The sequence below is a fragment of the Balaenoptera borealis genome (genome assembly GCF_965194805.1).
Source record: "Balaenoptera borealis genome assembly, chromosome: 10".
NCBI lineage: Eukaryota > Metazoa > Chordata > Mammalia > Artiodactyla > Balaenopteridae > Balaenoptera > Balaenoptera borealis.
The window spans coordinates 87,732,442-87,754,230 of record NC_138874.1 but is presented as its reverse complement, the minus strand read 5'-3'; the positions used below and the strand labels follow the sequence as shown (position 1 = coordinate 87,754,230).

General features: G+C 41.6%; 1 protein-coding gene across 16 annotated transcripts in view; it reads right to left on the bottom strand.

Annotated features, from left to right (window-relative positions):
- Nucleotides 1-1,173: 1,173 nt before the first annotated feature.
- LCOR (ligand dependent nuclear receptor corepressor) overlaps nt 1,174-21,789 on the bottom strand; it is a 135,253-nt gene continuing 114,637 nt past the window's right edge. For all 16 annotated transcript variants that reach the window (XM_082406488.1, XM_082406492.1, XM_082406478.1 and 13 more), the window contains one exon: nt 1,174-16,035. In XM_082406488.1, the coding sequence (XP_082262614.1) occupies nt 11,712-16,035 (4,324 nt within the window). In that variant the 3' untranslated portion in view covers nt 1,174-11,711. The remainder of the gene's footprint in view (nt 16,036-21,789) is intronic.

Below are 21,789 nucleotides of genomic sequence, written 5' to 3'. Positions count from 1 at the left end.
CAAATGGTAAGTGAGGCAGATTGTGATGACCTGCAGGGTGAGCTTTCCAATCCACCCAGCTTCAGCTGACTCTTACCACGCACTAATTTTGTCAGATCTTCGTTATCTTTTTTTAAAAGCTAGAAATCAATTTTTATGTAAACACTCAGTTTTAAAATACTGTTTTTTAAACACTGGCTAAATAAAACACAACTGTCAGCCACCAGTCTGCAACCTGAGTTAGAGTAAAGTAAGTGGCACATTTCAGTTACAAGGAAATATCTAGCCAAGGGAATGGGCACAGCAGGCCTTGGCTGGGTGGGTGGAGGGAGTCGAAGGGATGCCCAGGCTTCCAACTAGAGTTGCCACACTTCCCCATATTGGTGATAATGCATCTCTATCACCCCTATGTCCTGAGCCCTCAGAGTTCATTTTAGAGATGTTCCCTCACCCCAAGCCAGTCTGCATCTCTCATGTCAGACTCCAGTTATTCTACCACAGGATGAATACTGGAGGAAAAGAGGTCTATTTCAACGACGAAAAGTCCTCATCTGGAACAAGATAGTTCTCCAAATTCAAATTAAGAAGGGCGGCCTGACTGCCAGCTGCAGGGTTATTTCCATCGGGTGGAGTTCTGCGAGTCAATGGCCACTGTCAGATGAACTTGTTAATGAAACTGTGGCTGATTCCACAGGAATCACTGGCTCACTGGATCCCTAAATAGACTCATCTCCAGGAGAGTTGAGAGAATATAATGAAACGGGTCATGAGGCGAGTAAATGGAAGGATTCCCTGCCAACTTTCTGCCATACCCCAACATGGGCTCCAGAGAGCTGGGGTGCCATGCACATCCCCCCTAATCTAGCAGGGGCATACCTGAGGTCAGTAGCACGGATTCAATTGCTCCTTGCACCTCAGGATGAAGCACTGGCACCTTTCCGGTTCTGCCATGGGAATTCCCAAGGATCGTCCATTGTGTTTTCTATTCCCTGAAGTTAGGCATAACTCACAAAATGGCCACAGATCTAGCAAACGATGTTCCTTTGAGTCCCAACATCAGTGGCCGAGGCAAAAGTAGTAAGAAGTATTGCTTTTTGGTTCCTTCTGGCAACTTACCAACTTTGCTGTAGGCTACAAGTTGAACGCTGGGCTTCAATGCGTTCCGTACCCTCTCCAGTAACTACACAAACACACTTTAATATCAAAGAAGTTTAATACGCTGCAATAAAATAAGCGCCTAGGAAAAGCTCATGGAATAGATGTCAACGTTAGAGAAATCCCGCCCACACATCCTCTAGCTCCGTAACCCATCCCTCAAAACCAAACTAGAAAATCTGAAACAACAAAGGAAATCCTTCCAAGCTTGGATTTCAGTGAGGGCCCCTTTACCAATAACAAGAACACAGTTTCCTACATGGTCTAATAGGAAAGTAAAACACAGAAGCACAAAAAGTCCACAAGATTTCAATATTTAAGAGACTTGGTACATATTCAAAGTTAAAATAACTCCAACTTTTATAGCTATACATATTGTTTTAAAGCAACTTAATATATTTTAAATTTCATATATACACTCTCAAAGGTTCTTCAGGTGAGGTATGTAAACATTGTCTAATGAAAAATTTTCAATGTTTCAAACCAACAAATTCACAGCATACATTGAATTTTCTTCCATAAAAGACACAGTATTTTCCTACACTCACTAACATAGTGGAAGTCCAGGCCCAAGGGATACATGCTGATCATCCGGATTACCGTTTGCAGAAATTCTCATTTCACTACTTTTGACAAGACCGCCTTCAAACAGGTCAGGATCACACACTTGGTACCAGGAAGGAGCTAGGCCCTCTGGAGACTCTGTCCTTGGGCATCTGGATCGCTGGCTAAGACTCACAAGACAGCAAAAAGGAGCACATCTGAACAACTACGAGAATGACCTCGGCAATGACAACACTGGGAAGAACCAGAAAGACCTTTAAAGGAACGGTAGAGATTCATCTTAGAGCTCCCTGGATCCACAGCCAGATCAGCAGCCCTGCCCTAAATTCACTCTGAAGGCTGTGGCCTAAAACCAATAAAAACCCAACACGGCACCTGAGCTTCAGTTAAATTGCATGGGCCTCCCATGACCCCCTGGCCTCTCAAAGGCGTTAACTCTAGCCTAAAAGTAGGACCCTGGGCTGTGCTTTTCATACAGGTTGGGGTTGAATTTCTTAATATCATAATACATACGGGAAAATAATGCCATGAGTTCACAAAGATGACCAATGCCTGCACACAGGCACTGGCCAATGACCTGGGAGGAGCTCAATTTTGAAAACTACTTGTTCCCTGAGGGTAAACAGCAGGCTTCTATTGAGATTAAGTGAGGCTAATAAAGGGATTATTTATTACAAGGCCATAAGACTCCGGGAGCCTCAGGGCGGAATTCTATTTTACCCCACGTAATCTATAACGCTCCCCCCCGCCCTCCCCCCACCACAAGAAGTAGTCACCTTCCCAAAGACACAACATAGGTCCGCTTCTTTCCTCTTGCTTGCTTCAGGCTCAGCAACGGAAAGTTTTATCCTAATGCACCCACTTCAATCTAAAAAAACACTAGTGAAAAATTCCAAACACCATCATAAATACAAAAGAGAAGACATATTCCAAAAGCCTAAAAAACTACATTATTCTATTAATGGTTATCTGGGTGTGGGGTATTTTTCATAAAGTTCAGGACGGTCACAAGGAGAGGCTGCTAAACAGCTTAGAAATCTGTTGGACTGAACACGCTGGGACGCTTGGAGAGGCAACTGCCCTCTTTGCACGAACCTAAATGATTTAACCCCAGACACGCAGGGGGCTTCAGATATTTCAAACTCAGGCACAGAGGAGGAGTACAGGAAATGGGCTAGCTCTTAAATGTAGCTCAGATACAGTCAAAGGACTTTTTATGGGCCATTTACATTTTTAATGTGAAAGATTCTTACACTTATGCTATAGCCAAATGAGTTTTGCCTCAGCTAGATTCTGTAAACCCTACAAATTCATGGAAAATTGATAATTTTTCAGTCTCTATGCCCAATTTTTGATGTGTCTGGTGCTGGCAGATTTCTCATCCATCGCTAGTGTTGTATGATGTGAAGGAGCGTGCAGACAAACAGAAGCAAAAATTCAAGTACAGCAGCCTCTCCAGCAAAGGCAAGAGATCTTAGCAAGAGCTGTTCTACCCCCACCCTATCCTCTGAGACAAGGGCTAACGCAGAGCCCGGAATAAATGCTATTACCTAGAATCTTATTGCTTACAGGCAACACATCAGAAAGAAAACCTGGAAATCTGCTCTGCAGGTCTGGGGGCTGACCACTGACCAGTTTATCATACATATGTGTGTGTGTATAGATATATAATATATAACATAACCAGATGAGAAGAGGGAACGACTAAAGCTTGGATTTGGTGTAACATTACAGATCAAATGCCCCAAACAGCTCTCAACCTGCTGGTTTTTGTTCTTTCTCCATGTGTGAACTGTGTTATGAAAGGAAGTCCACTGCTCAAAATATATTCTTCTACAATACTACAATGCAAACCAACATCACTCAGAACATGAATCTGTACACAGCACATGTAATAAATATTTTTTAAAAACTATTTACAACATTATTTCTCGTGAACATTTAGATGAGAGCAAAGTTTATTTCTTCCTGCAAAGTTTAAAAAAGTTTTGACTGTCTAGTTCAGTGCTAAATTCCCTGGCACCTAGTTACCCTTTCACATTTCATCTTAAAATCAGATTTGCTTACAAATAGCATCTGAAAAAAAACATTCTCCAGCATTACTGTTCAAGTGTCTTCCTCACTTGTTTAGAAAAGACAAAGGGAGGCCATAAGTAAATATGCTAATTATGGTTCAAATGGATGACACAAATCCCTGCGTGTCGTCCCAAGCTCACCGCAGTCCTGGAGCTGCAGTTCTCAGTCCAGCCAGCCGGGCAGAATGAGAATCGTGACTCAGACAGGGGTGCCCAGGAATGGGGCACAGGGAAGAGGAACATGATGGGAGAGCATCAGTTCCATTACATTTACGGGTGCTGAATTGCAGGCCAGGACTCCTGAGAAGTAAAGCTGCACACATCTTAGAGCAGATGGCCTCACTGTGTACCATCAGTTATAGGTGGGCTGGCCCACATCTGCACAGACGCTGAGAGAGGGAGGAGGCAGCGAGCTGAGGCGCTCAGTACTCAGTCAAGGTGCGGAAGGAAACGTGCTTATCTCCCGTAGTTAACGAGAGTGGGAACAGGTCTTTCACGAAGGTGAGAAAGACTAAAATACATCTTAATGCTTTCTTTAGGCAACCAGTGGTTTCTCCATATCCCACAGGTATAGGTTTGTATTTCCTTGGGGTTACAACTAAGGCTCATCTCCCTGCACAGGATGTTGAAATCTACAGCTGAATGTACCAACTGTATATGCAAAAAGTGGGCTGCTGGAGGCAAGCCCCGATGCCATGCCTGGTGCAGCCACACCGACTGTGGGAGACCCCCTTTGTTCTGGGATGGGGTGACAGTGGGGATTGTGCTCAGGTTCCCAATCCAGTTGCATCTGCCTCAATACAGTGAGGGCTTCAAGGCTCACCCTTCTGCCTTCACTATGTTGTTTGGGGGTTCAGTGGCCGAGCATCATAGCTGGGGAGGATGGGTTCTCTAGAAAGAACACTTTTTTGGAAAGCCCTTTTGACATTAATTTTTTTTGTTTGTTAAAATAAATACTTTCTATAGAAGCATTTGAACAGGAAAATACCACTATTTACACAGTGAAATAAATTTCACAGTGGTGTGTATAAATACGTATTATATATATGTATTTGAAATCATAGTCACATAGTCTCCTAGAACTATTAAGAATGCAGAAATCACTGGTGAAACTTATAACCTTAAGCTATAGTGGCTCTAAAACTAATCCCTACCTGTGGTATAAATATACAAAATTATGAAAATCTTGTTTGTATAGCATCTCTTCCACAAACTAGCTCCCAAATTCTACAGATTTAGCTACAAGACGACATGAAGTGTAGATTATAGAAAACGATTTGAGTGAGAAAGTTGGTAAGGTGACTAGCATTTGGACCCAATGGCTAACTACGAGAAGAAAAACAGTTATGAAAAGAAATGCTTCTAATACAACATATATATGTTCAGTGAAGCACTTGAGAAGTAGGAGACTTCCCAGAGAAGAGGCCTCCTGGAAGGGGGCTTGGGGCATAAGCAGAAGAGGGAAGAGGCAAGGTGCCAAAGGTGGGTCCTCAAAATGAGGTGAGTTAGGCCTGACCAGGAGCGGGCTTCACTGGCCAGGCCAGAGAGCTCTGAACTTCGGTCTAAAGCTGCTGGTGGGCTGACAAGGTGCCATCGACATGCTGGTATTTTTAAGAGAGCTGAGGATGGGTGATCTGGATTAGAGGTTCAGACAGGTGAAAAGACCAGCCATTTATATTCACAAGTAATGACCGAAGCTTGGGGAGTGATAAACTTGCAAATATACTGTACATGAATATACTGTATAGTTTCTGGGGGTGAAACTAACATGCTCTCTGCCTGCCGGGAGAGGCACTATTCTAGGCTTTAAGTTCATGAGGAAATCCGTGTGTGTTGAGCACTGCTGTAGGGGAATATCTCTCCATGAGAGTCAAGTTCACCCTGACTCATAAACATGAAGACAACTGTAGTACTTTTAGTTTAAAAGACTTTGTACTTTTAGCTTTAACTAGTTATCCTAGTAGATCACGTTGAATATCCAAGATTCAACAAATACTCAATCCACAAAGGGAGATATATTTTTTTCTTTAATACACGAGCATTAGTCAGGAATAATGTGGAACAGCAGCTGTGTGCTAAGATCGAACAGGCAGAAACAGTGAAATCTAAAAGGAAAGAAATGTTGCAATGCTGGACTACATAAAAAAAATAAGTTTGTGCCTAACTGGCCACACAATTTGATCTTGAATGACATATTGCAAGGGCCAGTAAACCTTTTCTTTAAAGGGTCAGGTAGTAAATAGCTTATATTTTAGGCTGTGTGGGCCACATGGGGTCTCTTTACTCTTTTTTTTTTTTTAACATAACCCTTAAAAAAACAAGGTACAATGCTTTCCTCCAATCTCTGGTATATTATAAAACCATGGGCAAGTGGTTCTTTTTTTAATAAGCAATCTACTTCCATGTGGCTTGCCTACTGAGCACCTCATGTTAAATGGAATGGTCCCAGGCAGGTGAGAAAGCCTCTGTGTCACTTTGCTCACTGGCGAGCATGACCGCACACCTGCCCCTCTGAGCACTAACATAAACCACCAAGGCTCTGGGAAAATGATCAAAGGGAAGGTAAAGCAAGGAACTGGCCAGCTGTGGCTCAATTCCAAGGGCAGAAGCATGAGCAAGGATGCCTGCAAAGTGACTCAGGTGGTTCCCTGGGTCCCCAGTATAGCATGGCAAGCAGCATCAGGGAGCTCTGGGTTTCTGCCTGGGCATGACAGTATCCTTAAGGGAAGGAGGTCAGACTTTCATGTCTTCCAATCTGTCCACTGTAGAATACAGCAGTTTGTTCTGACATTTCAAGGGATGAACTATATCGAAGGCTGTCTCAAAAGGCTTCCCATAATTCTGCTTGTATTAAATACAATCATCTTTTTATTTTCTCTTTCTCCCTGAAAAGGACTTGGGAGCAAGCCTGGGGTAGAGTATTTACTGCTGGGATGTGAGGATTGCTTTGCTGATGCCTTACATAGACATGATTTCATACTCAGAAAAATTTCCAATATTTCAGTGGATACCGAGCCATAAGAAGATAAAAATTCATAGTTAAGAATTCAAAATGATAATTATCTGTTTCAAAACAAACGGAACAGTCACTGTTTTAGAGCCACTGAGAAACACATCCTTGAGTTTTGGGGGAGGGGAAGACAAAATCTTGGCAGTTGACAGGATTTAATCTAATCATCCATAACTTCTCAGTCACACTCAGGTTATAATAGGCTCCAATTTTCTATTAGTCTTTCTAAAGCACTTCAAGCCTCTATCTTTCAGTTATTGGTGTGCCTTTAATAAAATTATTTTGAAAGAAGAGTAGGTGACTGAAAAAAGTATCAGTGCCAATACATTTTTTATTTTCCTAGAAGCTGGCCAAAAATATTACATAATAAACAATGCCTTGGGTTTATGATTAGACTTCGTTTCCTCTCTGTGAAAAGGTTTTTCCATATCTAAATGTAAGGTTCAGAAAACTGAACATCCACCTAAAGTTGTCTCAACTAATTTTGAAAGAAACAAAATTTGGCTTACTTTAGTAATAAACAAGAAGTGAAGCCAGAGTCAGGTCTATGATAAAAACTGAATGAAAGGAGAAGCCCAGGCCACATCATGTTAGAACTCTGAATTCCTAGTTGCTCATGGATTCTGACTCTAGAGGTTAAGGCGGCCTCGATTTGGCCACTGTGATGGGTGATTCTAACAGGATGTGACGCTAAGGTAGCTCAAGTTTCAGGAGATGGTATCTGATGTGCTGTGGCAATATAATGTGTCTTTTTTGTAGCAAGAAAAAATAAAGACATGTAAAAAGAACAAAATTGAGGTAAGATAAGGAGGAAGGAGAAGAAAAGAAGAAGACAGGAGAAGAGGCAGAAGAAAGGAGAAGATAAACCAGGGAAGCTTTTTTTCCTGAAAAAAAGATTCTTTTCTCAAGCATGGGTCAGCAAACTTTTCCTTAAAGGTCCAGGTAGTAAATATTTTAGGCTTTTGTGGGTCATGTGGTCTCTGTTGCAGATGCCCAACTCTGCTGGAAAGCAGACAGAGACAATACATAAACAAATGGGAGTGGCTATGTTCCAAAAAACTTTTATTTCCAAAAGAATGACCAGCCCACAGTTTGCAGACCTGTGAAAGATCATCTGTCGGCCAAATGAGACCCTGCATGGGCTGACCTAAAACCAAAAGAAGTGGGTGTGGCAACTTGGGCCAGCACCTTGGGAAACTCCAGCCCAGTCCCGGGGGCAGTGACAAGACGCCAGACTCACTGAGGGTGACACTACAGCATCTCCAGCTTGCCTCACATAGCATGTTGCCCTTTCCTACTTGGCTCTTAGGTCCATTGATCAACAGGTAAACTGCCCACAAATGATGGTGACAGCTTCAGTCATCACTACAGAATTCATCACAAGGGAGAAAAGAGTCCAAACTTCAATTCAAAATGACCGTCTTGAAGTGATGTTTTACTGATGACCTATCTGAACAGTGAGAAATTCACCTGCACAGTATGTGATGCATAGAGGATCCTATTAAAAGCACCACCTTTGTGAAAGGATGACTAACACCTATCTATACTACGCAGGAACAATGAGGCATGAAACCCACAGCCTAAGATTGTTTTTTAAATAAGGCTTGTGTAGAAGTCTTTAATGAAGTACAGACACAACAGAATTGGCCTACCTAAGGGAGCCAAGGGACTAGCAACTGCAGGTTAACAGACATTAATAACATTTGTATATAAGAAGCCTCAAGAGCAGAACAAAGGTTCATGGCCTTCCTGCTGCGCTGCAAGATTGCTACACGTCTGAGGAAGTGCTAGGGGTGAGGCTCTGGACCCCAACTGAGGGTACAGTCTCTATGCTGTCCTCCCAAACCCAGGGAGCCTCAGGGGATAGAAAATGGGAGATAGAAATGGGTCTCCTGAAGAGGGCCCACCTCTGGGGAGCTATGGTAGAGCTTCAGTGATTGCTTCCCAGGTGTCTTCCAGCTCCTCCAGAAGCTCAGAGGAAATACCAGTGTTCTCTGGTCATCAACATCAGCTCCAACAGTCACTTCACTGAGTACAGGCCCAGGAGGAGAATTCCTTTCACATTTGGAATCCAGAAGGTGGGACAGACTGCCTTTGCATCGAGTGGCAAGCCACACTGTGACAATGGCTATAGGAAGGAGGTCTTTGCAAGAGAGGGAAAACAAGGGGAGACTTGAGACGAAACCAAGGCTTGGCGGTGTCTGGGAGACAGGTTTGCCAGCATCTGTTTTAAGTGTAAAAGGGCTTCCAGAATCGGCCCTCAAGTTTGCTTTTTTTCTTTCTTCTATTAGTAAAGTTAACTGAATCAGCAAAAATGAGATTCAAAAAATATAAAAATAATTCTAAACTTTTAAGTGTCTTAATTATGTAGAATCCCAGTCTATTTAAATGTGGTCTACTATAAAGTGTAAGTTGATTTTAAAGATGATCCATTGCATTGTAAGGTGTACAAAATGAATACATAAACATTGATACCTTATCTCAAATGCCGCCTAGAATGGGAGAGAAGGCTATTATCTTGAAGTAAGCTTTTAAAAATGAAAAAGAACTTAGAAAAGTAATGGAATGAATTATAAATCGGCAACTGGAAAAGTACCACCCACTTACAGCCTCACATCCCTAACCTAATCCAAGCACCCTTACAAGGTAGTCTATATGCAGCTAAGGGGGCACCTTGAACATATGTACAGGGATCAGCACACCTGACATGGGCAAACCTCCACCGTTTAAGTCACCGCAAAAACAATATCCAGTGACGACTATATGAAAAGATTTTTAAAAACTTTAAAACCACTTTTATAGATTAAATGAACCTACTTAAAACAGGTTAATGCTTCTGTGCAACTTAATGCTGAGAAAGGTTGCCAACATACACACTCAGCAGTTTCATTAATATAGGTAGCTCCTGAATGGCCAAAGTCAAAGATATTAAAAAGGAAAAAAAAAAAAAAAAAAAAAAAAAAGACTCATGGGATAGAGGAGACACTAGGAAAAAAAATCAAGGCTTCATGGAAGATAGTAAACTTCACTATCTATAAAATTCAACACAATTTTCAATTTCCCATGAATCAAATGCTTTTCTCCAGTCCTATCCAATCAGAAGTTTTCATTATATACAGCAAAACTTTAACAGAATGGGTAGAAAACCTGTTTTATCATGATTTGAACGAACTAATGCATGAATAAAGGTACTTCTGGGTTAATCCAAACAGATCTGAAGCAATATGAATGGAAACATTTTTAATAAAAAGGAGAGAGTAGCAGCTATCCATACAAGCCTATTCTGGGGAGAGAGCATGTTAGAGAAGCTGGCTGAGGCTTTAGCAACCAAGCCTTGCTCGTAGAGTGGCCCAATGGAGATGTCGAGTACACACTATGTTATAATGGAGCAATGTTATAGGCACCAAGGTAAAGCCAATGTACCCATCTTAGACCTCAAACAACATCAATTACAAATATTGCAGCTCGCACTTTTGAGCCATGAAACAGAGCCTGACATGACAGAGGCCACTGTGATACTACAAGTATTAACTGCTAGTATGGTGCTAACCAATCAGAAAGGGCACCTACTACTCTAACCATGTACATTTCACATTGGAATACCAGCTGAACATTAGCTCCTGGTACAGGGGTGTGTATGGGCACACCATGAGATGTTGGTGCTACTTTCTCCAACTGCAAGGTTACTCTGACCTTTATACAATTCTGTGTTGTTTACACTTCTCTGAGTCTGGTGCCATAGTGATTTGGGGGATACTCATACAGACCCTGGGCTACATTTAAGTCATCTGGCATATGCTAATGACTCAGCTCATGAACACCCTATCACACTGCATGGAGAAGAAAGAATTTTACTGTAAAACTGGGATTGGGAGACATTTGTGGCTTATATCCACATGCAAATGCACCCAAACATACACACACACGTCTTAAACTTTTCTATTACTGAAAATAACATTTTGGCTTTCTTTGACTATGGAAGTACTCAGGGCAAGGAAAAAATCAGAACAGTCACTCTTATCCTAATTGTCAAATTACGGCTACAAGATGGAAAAAAGATCCTAGTTTTGTTTTTTTTTCCCCCAAAGTAGGATGAAAACCTCATTAGTGTGCTAGCAATCCTGCAAGGCCAAAAATGAAAAGGATGATAAGAATCAGTAATGCAAATAATTTGGGGGATGTGAATAACTTTTAGAGCCCATAAATCAATATTAACACCTTGTGACACACCTCTTGTCCCATGGGCACATAATTTAGAATACATTTCTTCAAATGACAAAAGATCAGAGATGAGTGACCAACAATGAATATGAATTTTTAAAATGGGGTAACAGAAATATTAATCTTTTATAATAATTATAAATTCCCTCTGCATTCTCCACATACCATAAAAATGATTTGGTTTAGCTTGCAAATACCATTTAAACAAACAAGACAGAGGGAAGTTCACTGCTGGGGTTTGCAAAGAGGAGCATCTGTTCACGTACAGATACTGCAGGGTGGCTGCTGAAAAGCTACTTTGATGTGCATGATGGTGGTCTTCTCGGCTACAGTACAAGTGCTTGTGCATCAAGTATAAAATACAAGCCTTTAATCACATAGATCAGCTTTTTAGCTTTTGTAAATTTAAAAACAAAAAGGATAAATAAGGCACTGTACTTTTAAAAACTAAAACTGCTTGGTTCCAAGTTTAAAACCCAAGGAACAACCAGAATATAATATATAACTTCCCTTACTCAGCCTCAGAGAAAGACTCTGCAAGTTCCCTTCTCCATCTGAGACGCAATTTCTGACATCTTAAATTGTGGTGTTCTCCATTAACTGCAGATTTGAAAGGCTTGATAAGCTTATAAAAGCAGATTTAGTTAATGCAAAATAAAGGGTTACTTCTATAGAACAGTTTTAACTCTTGAATACTGCCCTTCCAATCACTTTGTATCCATCCGCCTCCGTTTGCTGTGGGAAGAGTCCAGCTTTGCCTTCAGCTTTCGCTTTCTCTGGGCTGCACTGTTCTCTGGGGTTTTCGTCGAGGGTCTGGCCCGAGTCTTTCCACTGCTCTGCTTCCTATTTGTGGCTTTCTGTGGCCTTGAAGAGGACTCACCTGCCCCTTTTTGCTTTGCAGGTTTTGTCACCATCTCCGAGGGGGAGGGCTGGGTAGGCCTTTTGTTTGTATTCTCTTTTTCTTTCCTGGAGGGAGGGCAGCTCTTCCCAGGTGACTTTTTAGGGATCTTCACTTTCTTCTCTTTCAAAGTCGTCTTTTTGGGCAGTTGGCTGATTCTGTCCCTTGCAGCTGGCTTCTTGGCAGCGGGGGCTCTGGTGGATCCATCAACGTGCTTTTCTTTGCTGGCCTTCGTCGCAGCTCCCTTGTCCTTCCTGTCCTGAGTGCTGCCGCCTTCTGTCCTCTTGCGTTTATTCTGAACTTCTGCTTTCGGCGAGATTTCAGACACCTGCTTCCCTTTCCTTCCCTTCATTCCATCGGTACTCTTGGGCTTAACAGGAAACCCATCTGCACCTACTTGCAGCGCAAGCTTGGGGGACATCAGAGGGTTGATGCATACACTCTTACAACTCTGTTTACTTTCCACAGCCGGACCAAATGGGCTTTCCACTTTCTCGTTCTTGATCAAACGCTGCTGGGCTCTGAGCTTTCCTCGAATGTTGGAATATTTTCTAAGGATCCGGGTACTGGCAGGGGTGGGTGAGTTTGTGGGAGGATGGCTATTTCTACCTTCCTTGACCTCCTCTATGCTGTCTTCAGGATTGGGGCTGAGGCTAACGTCACTGTCATCCTCTGGCGCCACTTGGTCAGGATCCTCTCGAAATTTAGCCCAGAACTTCTGTGTTTTCCAATTGTTCCTAGCAGGAGTAGCTCCGGGAAATTTCTTCAAGTGTTTTTTCAAGCGTTCAGCCTGTAGTGAACTGGGGTACAGGCTGGAAGGAGAGTACTTCTGAAGAGGATGCTTGACAGGTGGGATGTCTCCTGGAAGACGAGTATTGAGCTTCTTCACAATTACCAGAGACCGGGTTTCAGTTGTCTCTAAGAACCACTTGCAAACATTAGATAATTTAAAGTTTGTCATAAACAGCATCTGAACAGGAGAAAACTTTTGAACCTCCAGTGAACCCCGACATTTCCGTGACCTTTTCTTGCTTTTCCAAATTTCCTTCAGCTTATCTGACTTGTTCCTTGCTCTTGGTGTTGGCTGGGCTTCTTTCTCCAGCTGGATCCAGCCCTTCTGAACTTTCATGTACTGGGCGTTGAAGTTGGCGATGAGCTCTTGGTTCTCCTCCTCAGCACACCATTCTACAAACTTTGGCTGGTCGTCTACCATTGTGTCCACCTCATCCTCGTCTACGGGATCTCCACTCTCTGAAGTTTCATTTTCCTTTGGGATTGTGTTTCCTTGTGCTGCTTCCTTTTCGGAAGTCACTTTCATAGTATCCAAGGAGTCCAGAGCATGAGCGTGTCTTAGGTTGTAGGTTGAGGAGGTCAGTCTTGTAAGCCTTGGGACCCATTTTGGGGGCCCAGCAGCGTCATCACTTCTACTACTTGACAATCCAACTGTGCTAGATAGCACGTCACTATCATCATCTTTATGCGGGCTGTCTGCACTATCTATATCATTTACAACCTCTTCCGTCTCTTGTGCAGGAATAGGTCCCGGCTTCTCTTTTGATTGTTCTGGGAACGTACAAGGAATGCTTTCAGAGGGGTCTTGAGTACTGTTCTCACCTAATTTAGACTGAACATAGATTTCCAGTTTCTCTCCAGGCAGGGGCTGGCCAACTGTGGCTAAGGGATCACTGCTGGGGAAAATGCCTTCTTCTTCCCCCTTGACTTCTTTTGCTAGCATGTTTTTAAAAGTCTGCCTGGTGATCATCCCACCTCCTTCGCCCTCCTGCTCAGCATCTTTCTCAGAGGGGTTTTCTTTGACATTTGGGTTTTCAGTGTCCTCCAGAGCTTTTGTATGGAAACCTTCAGTCAGGAAGCTCTCAGGTGCTGTCCCACCAGGATACCCTTCTTTTTTAGAACGTTTTGCACCAGGATTTTTAGAAACCTTGATCTCAGCACAAGCAGAGGAAGAATCTGAACTTTGATTTCTTAGGCACCTATCGGCAGAGGAAGAATCTGAAAGTTGACTTCTTAGGCACCTATCAGAGGCCTCGGGGAATTTTTTACCTTTTTTCTTCTTGTCCAGATTCTCTTCAGGTGAGTCAATGTTTTGACCACACATATCTTTTTCTGGAGGATGTTTTACATCACCATCCTCTCCCTCGAATTTTCCTGTACCACCTGGTGCCTCACTTTCCTCAATTTCACTGGGGTTTTCATTAGTCAAAGTGCTGCTTTCCTTCAAGAGTGGGTCAGTATCTAATTCCTGAGTGTCTTCGGTCTCAGCCTCAGTACTGATGCTTTGGTCTTCCTCAGCCTTTCCCAGGCTCGTGGGAGGCTCCAAGCCCACTGGGGGACTTTGATTTTCTGAGCACAGAGGACTTTCCTCTCTACTTACTGTTTCAGGAGGGGAACAAGGCCTAGGAACAACATCTTCACTGCCTCCCTCAGAAAGGCTCTCTGTGGAGGGAAGCAGGGGACAGTCTTGGGGTACACTCATCTCCTTTGTATCTAGCAGTTCAACTGGCTGTTGGTCTCGTTCAGGAGAAGATATCCCACTTCCTGTGGGAGCTGAGACCGCGGAGCTGCCTTCTGGAAGATCCTCTTCAGGAAGGTGAGCAGGGAGAGGCCACACTGGGCTGGAGGCTGCTGTTTCCTTTGATCTAGAGGAGCTGCTTGGGTTTGCGTTATTTGTCACAGGGCAAACCTCAGGCTCTTGAGATTCCTTTTCAGATGATGCATCTCTGTCTCCTTCCTTGAGGGAGATTATTTCTTTACTAGGTTCTTCAGGGTTGTCTTCTCTGGGATGCTGCACATCTATTGTAGGCTGAGGTGCTGAAATGATAAGGGTCTGCTTGGGAGTGACCACTGCCTCGGAGGCCAGTGTTGAGCAGCTTGCTTTTTCTTGGGAGTGTAAATTCCTGGCCAGTGTGCGAACAGTTGGCAGCTCACAACAATCACCATTGAAAAAGTATCCTCGAGTACTCTTCCTGGCTGTTTTCCGAGAAGATAATATCGATCGTTGATTCTCAAAGTGGCATTCTGTTATTGGCTGGCTGATATAAACGACATCACATTGGTTATCATAATCATTTATCCTCAACCCTGATGCCCTTTTACTTTTCCGAGCTGTCTTAATGGAGGTTGAAAGCATCTTGGTTCGTGAATGTCCATTAGATGCTTTGTGTACAGGTGGCATGGGGCTGGGGGCTAACCAACCGTCTTTGGAATGATCAAACTGGCTCTTATCACTGGGCTGTAAGTGGTAACCCATTTTGTTTCTTCCTAATGAGTGAAGATGGTTCTCTTGCTTTGGCCTTGAATCTTGTTCACTTGCCTCTAAGTCCTGGCGTAAAGGTGTTTTTGAGCTACACTGTAAAGCATTCTCTTTGTCAGCAGTTCTAGGTGAATTCCCCATAAACCCTGAGTCCCAAGCCTCTTCTGATAAAGCTTTGAATGAATTTCTTTGAGAAACAATACAGCTGTTGCTCTCCTCACTATTCTCAGTTGCCACTTTTACTGCAATTAGATTTTCTACTAAAGCTGAACTCTGCACGTGGTCTTTACCGTCCTTGCATATTTTCACATCTGTGTCTTGCTCCTGTCCAGTGGTTTGCCCCTCCAAGCTCTTAGAGATGTGGTGGAAGTTTACTGAGGAAGAATTAGATGCAGTGAGGTATCCCAGAGTGGAACTATCCATTGAATTAGGTTTAGTGGTTGGAAGTTCAGAGGAATCTTTTTGGACAACAGTCAAAGTATTCTCTCTTCCATCTACAGAGTTTGTCTCGGGAGGAGGCTCCTTTAGGGCCTGTTCTGTCAAGTGTTGAGGGCTGTGAGAGCCTGATGAGTCTACGAACAACTCTACAGAAGTAGAAGACTTCATATTGAGACACATAGCATCCTTTTCCTTATGTTTGGTGCCGAGCTGGGCACAGCCAGCATTGCAGGTGGAGGCATCCATTGTTCCAGAATCCGAAGGTGGCAGGTCCTCGGTGCCTGGCTGAGATTCAGTGTACAGATCGTTCAGAACACGAATGAACTGCTTCTGATGATGAGTGCACAGTTTGACCATAAACTTCTCCAGTGGGGACTTCGACTGATTGTTAGAATCTACTGCTATTGCCTCTGCTGAGTTCTCACTAGACAGACAAAAAGAAAGAAGAAATTAGTACGGTTATTTTCCAAAGAACTATTTTTACATTATGAAATTCATCAATGTTACTCATGTTGTACAGAGAATTGACACTCTGGCCAAAGCTGGTTCTAAGTGCCCATATGCTTTTTATTCAATAAATGAGGAGCATTCACTTCATTAAAATATAAGGCCAGCTCTGTTATAGTCTCAATTTTTAGTGACAACAACTTTCATACTTTTAAAGTGATTATTCACAAATAATTTTTATCTTATAGAGAAGAAATATCATTGAAAAGAAATTTTTCTTCAAAAATTAAAATTTTGGCCACATTATTAACTTCAGTTGGTCAACATACACTTTGGTTTTAGGCCTGAGTATTCCTGTTAAATAATCACTGGCTCATAGCTCCACAACACTGAAAAAAATTCAGACACACTGTATTACAAGTCTTGGTTTAGCAATACTTAGAGAAATTACAGTTTTAAATGGTTTCTCAGCTTGACCAATTGGCTGGACTCTATAATTCTGCAAACAGTGATGCAGGAATCCTCCTAACCCTTTGGGGCATGGAGGAATAGAGATCAATAATTTCACATTTCAGATACACTGAAAGATGAATGACAAGCAATTCCTAACTCCTAGCCTCTAAATGAGGACACAGATGTGAAATTACATTGTAAACCATAAGGCCCTGTCAATGCAAGATAGTAGTATTGTCGCTTCTCAAGCCCCACCTATTACATTCTCCTAGACCTTCAATAAACATTTTACAGTAATCCACAGGAAGCCAATTCTACGTTCAAGAACACTTTTCAACCATTTCCGTAAATTATCTAGGACAACTCTTAGAGTTTAATCAGGATAGTGGGGAAGGCAGAAAAAGGATGATACTAGATTGAGGACAGGCTAAAGGCAATTTCTGCCTAGATAGCCCCGTGTTTTCAAGAGCTGTTTTGTATTTCTGGATGTCGGGATTTTACTAAGCCCATGCAGTTGGTGTGTCCCAGTTTTCTGGAGCTTTATACAACTTCTCAATCTCTCTCTCTCTCCCGCCTAATTCCTTAGGAGACTATTATCGGACTCTATGTAACACAGCAAAGCACCAAGGGCAGCTTAATAAATGTGTGCTGAACAGATGTTGTTTGATAATATCTTCCAGCTAATTATTTTTTCTTCAATCTTTGACTTTATCTCCCAGTCAGGAAGTGCCTTTATAGGAAGGTGTACCCTAGACAGCCTATATCGGCCTCCTACCTCCCTACCCTCTTCTGGCCTCTGAAGCCGTGTGGTTTTAGTGGAAAGAACACAGATTGTGGAATATGAAAAACCTGTATTCTTCTTGTAGCTCTGACATTTACTAGCTATAAGATCTCAGGCAAATTACTTAACCTCTCTGAACCTTGGTTTCCTTATCTGTAAGCTGGAACTGAGTATCAATATTTCAAAGGATTGTTGTGAGATATTAGATTACATAAAGCACAAAGCACAAAAGAGCAGGTGCTCAATTTTACTTTCTCTGTTCCTGACTCATGCAGATTTTTAAGACCAAGTGGTGAATAAAACTGAAACATGTCTAAATACAAAACAAAATAACACCGAGAAACTATTAATCCAATCTGTTATTTAAACTGTTTTGCAAGAAAAAAGGTTACACTGTGTTTTTATTTTCACAACTAGCAAGAGATCAGTTTTCTTTAGTGATGCCATGGGTATCTGAAAAGGCCTACATTAGACTACAGATTAGAAAAACTAGAAATGTCTTAGAAAATGCCTACACCTCAATGTGAAACTGATCACTGAATTGTGAATAAACCAAGAAAAAAGATTATTATAGAAGCATTATAACAGATGCATGGGTATGCTGAACATGTACATGCTGGCTATGGGGCCAAAATCTAACAAAGAGACGGAAAGACCAAGAGCAACTGGAAAAAAACCTGACTGAACAGGATACTTATGATATGTATATTTTTCTGTCTGTATACTGTCCTTCAGTAAAATGTTTTAGAAAGGAAATATCTGGAAGGTCAACAGGAAGAAGTTCCTCCCTTCGTTTAGAGTGGGGGAGACACCAGTGACACTCTTGGGTGAGTGACAGCAAAGTCATTTCCAACTCTCGGACTCAATGAGATATACGTGGGAACTTAACAAACTCCTCCTGCAGCTGCAGACTTTGTAGCTCACGGGGAAGTCAGGAGGTCCCTGCTGAAGGGACCCCTTGCAGGAGGTACCTTGTGTCCATGTCCATCACGTGTTACTAACAACATAATATGTGTCACAGGATATAGTACTGGGAGACATTAGAGAGTAGTCTACCCTTTACTAGTTGTGTGACCTTGGCCAAAACACTGAACCATTTTGGGTCTTAGTGGAGCACCTGCCCCATCTACCACTTAGGATTGCTGCAAAAGAAAACCTACAAAGTTTACACAAATACTAGTTACCATTACTGTCAGCCAATCACATTAAACATGCTTCAATAAGAATAACTCAGAGACCAGGAATGTATATTAATACTTTTTACAACCCCCCAAAGAGGATTTTCTAGATAATGAAAGTTTACCCTTCAAGTACCAAACATTTAAAAATTTTAAGTATTTTTGATGGAAGTTTTTAAAAAATTATATCCTCCTCTGAACACAATTTATTCTTTCTTAATGACTCAGAGTCATTACCATGTACACTATTATTGAAGCTTGGCTATTATTTTTATTATACTGAACTGAAATATATTGATAGTTTTGGGGGCTACTCAATTAAGTAAATCTACTGCCTAAATACAAAGAAGTCACAGTGGCAGTCTGTATTTTATTAAAAATCTGTCTGCATTTTATTAAAAATCTTTCTTCTTATTGGCCTCCAAATAGCAGCTGTGTTTAGGAGTCCCACTTTTACCTTTAGCTGAGTACTTTTGCTCACTAGCTGAGAAACCAAATCTCAAGTGCTAGACTGGTACTTTAAGTGAAAGTAAACAAGCTCTGAATGAAGGCTTGAGGAAGAGTTTTGTGAGTTAACCACATGGATCTTCTGACAACAACTTCAACTGCTCAGAGCCCTTTATTTCTGTTTTTGGTTCTTGGATGTGTTCCTGCTATTTCTGAGATAGGTGGCTACAAATAAATGAGATATTACTGCCTTTTCAATGCATCAAATACACTCTAAGTATATTTTAGCAATACAAGAAAAGAGAAAAAAGGTTGACAAAGATCTAAGAAGGATTAAGAAATGTCATGGCATCTTATTGTAGAAAAGACTAAAGAGAGAAATAAATGGTTCTCCCCAACTCAAGAAGTGCACTCATGTGAAAATGTTCTGGACACTGCTTCATGGCTGTGAAGCCATGGCTGTGCTCTGGAAGCAGGCTTTGGTGTTTGACGTTAACAACATGCCTTGAGATTCATGAAATCAAGGTGTGTGCCCAATAAAAGTACAGAGAGCTCTGAAGAAAAACTGAGGAAGCACTTTCTTCTAAAGCGATGCTCACAGAGAGTAAAAAACTGAATAATGATTAATCCTTGGATGATACCTAACTTCCTTTATGGTTATGAAACTTGGATTTGCTGCTGTCCCACATGTTTCAATAATTTAATAGTGATTTAATATTTTAGTCACCCCCAAGCTAGTGTAAGGTCTTCCAAAGGGCCATGCAATCAGCTCTGAAGCAATGATTGTGACAATACGGCTAGTCCCCAAGGACAAAACAGTCAACCAACCACCAGTAGGTATTATCTATTTCACAGCATCATGGCAAGGGGAAGTGGTGTCTTCACAACTAAGGCATACTGAAGAAACATTGTTAGTACCACTGAACTCTAACCTGGAACAATGCAGTACAGCATTTGGAGGCTGAAAAACAGCATCACAGAGGCGGACACAGACTACACCAACCTTAAAACGCATTTATAGCAGTGGTTTGGGGAAGCTCAAGAGATGAAAAGATTAAAACTGAAAATGGCAACCTTGCTTGAGAGAAAGAGAAATCAACAAAGGGTCGTTTTGTGTGTATTTTCCCGGTAAAAAGGATCAGGGACAATGTACTGGTGAACCACAGGTCACCAGAGCAAGCAGTCGGGTGCTCTTTATCAGTTACATCCTTGGCCACCTCAAAACTATCAACCTGGAGTGACTATATCACTTCCTGAAATCCTAAGCTATAGTGGTTTGTAAAGTTCTTTGGCAATGATCAGGGGTTTTGTATATTTACCCTATAATTTTTATCTTTTACTGACTTAATTTGTCTTGTGTTTGTCTTAGCTTTCCAAGTAGATGTAAGCTACTTGAGTGTAGGTAGGGGCCACATTTCATGTTTTTCTGTTTCCTCTTAGCAAAAAAGAGGGGGAGGGAAAGGGAGCATCAATGATGCTTCCTGAGTCTGCTTGTTGGATTTTCTTCCTAGGTAGCACCATTTACTGAGATAGGAACACAGGCAACGAAGCTGGCAGCTGGTGATTGTTGGGGTATATGTATCTGAAGAGTTCTGTACACATTGAGTTGAAATGTTTATAAGATGCTGAATCTGAGATATCTGGTAGGCAACTGGACACAGGTATGAGCCCACTAGTAGCTTCACTTGAATATGAGAACCTTCACATTAATACTAACCTTTGTCCAAGTGTCATTAAATGGGCCCTGTTATAATAGCTAACTTTATAACTATAGTAATAAAATTACTTTTGACCGTGCTTCTAAATTACCCAGCTTCCTACCTTATTTGATTTTCTCTGGAAGTTTTTTCAATAAGACCTATGTTTAGATGAATTTTAATTTCGTATCATTCAACTACTTAATTTAAAAAATTAACATCAACTTTTAAAAAGTTTCATTCTATTACTCTTTTTTCAAGTTTTAAGAAAATGGGTGCTAGCAAGCTTTGCCTGAGTTTTAAACAGCTGGTCTTTACTTTGCCTCCCAGTTATTCAATTCTTCCCATAGCCTTAGGCCTTTAATAGAGCCTAAATACAACATTTGTCCTGATTTACTCTCAGACAGTAAGTAGGGAAACCAAAGAGGGGTGAGCTTCTGTCCTACAGACTACTCACTCCTACAGACCACACTTAGGTCAACTCGACCTGAGAAGCACTGTTTTATTTTTAGTTCAGTGATTATAGTTGGCATCACATCTGACTATATTAGATTTTTACAAGAACGGTAATTCATCACAGATTTTGAAATCACTTGTTTGAGTTCACGTTTCTTCCGCTCAGTAACAGGACACTCTCTAATAGTTAAAGTCAATTGTTTATCAGTCAGAAATACTTCACCACCACCACTGAAGAGCAGTAAAAGCTTAGGGACTGGTAAATGGGAGGAAGGGCTATAGAAGGAAACTACCTGGATTAGTTCTGTTTCTCTCCTTGGTGAAAAGTGGCCTATATGACCTTGACCGATTTGTCTTTCTATCCCCAATTCAATGCCTAATTCTTAAGGGTGTGGTAAAAGGATAAGATAATATTCATAAAAAACTTTGAAAGGCACAGTTTAAGAATGATGTGTTGTTTCACAACCCTATCTTTAATGATTTACTCAATGATGTTTTTCTAGATCAGAGGTTAGACATAGCTGAACTCGCCTACTTTGTCAATACCGCCGCAATACTTAAATCTCCAAAGGAAAGCATTCCTGTGGTTAATATAAATGGTGGATGGTCAATGCCTATGTTCTCTTAGGGTAAAAGATCAAATAGAGAAGAGATGTGGTAGAGAGCTGAAATGACAATTTTAAGAGTCTAGAATGTGGGACTGATGGATTCAGGTAGTC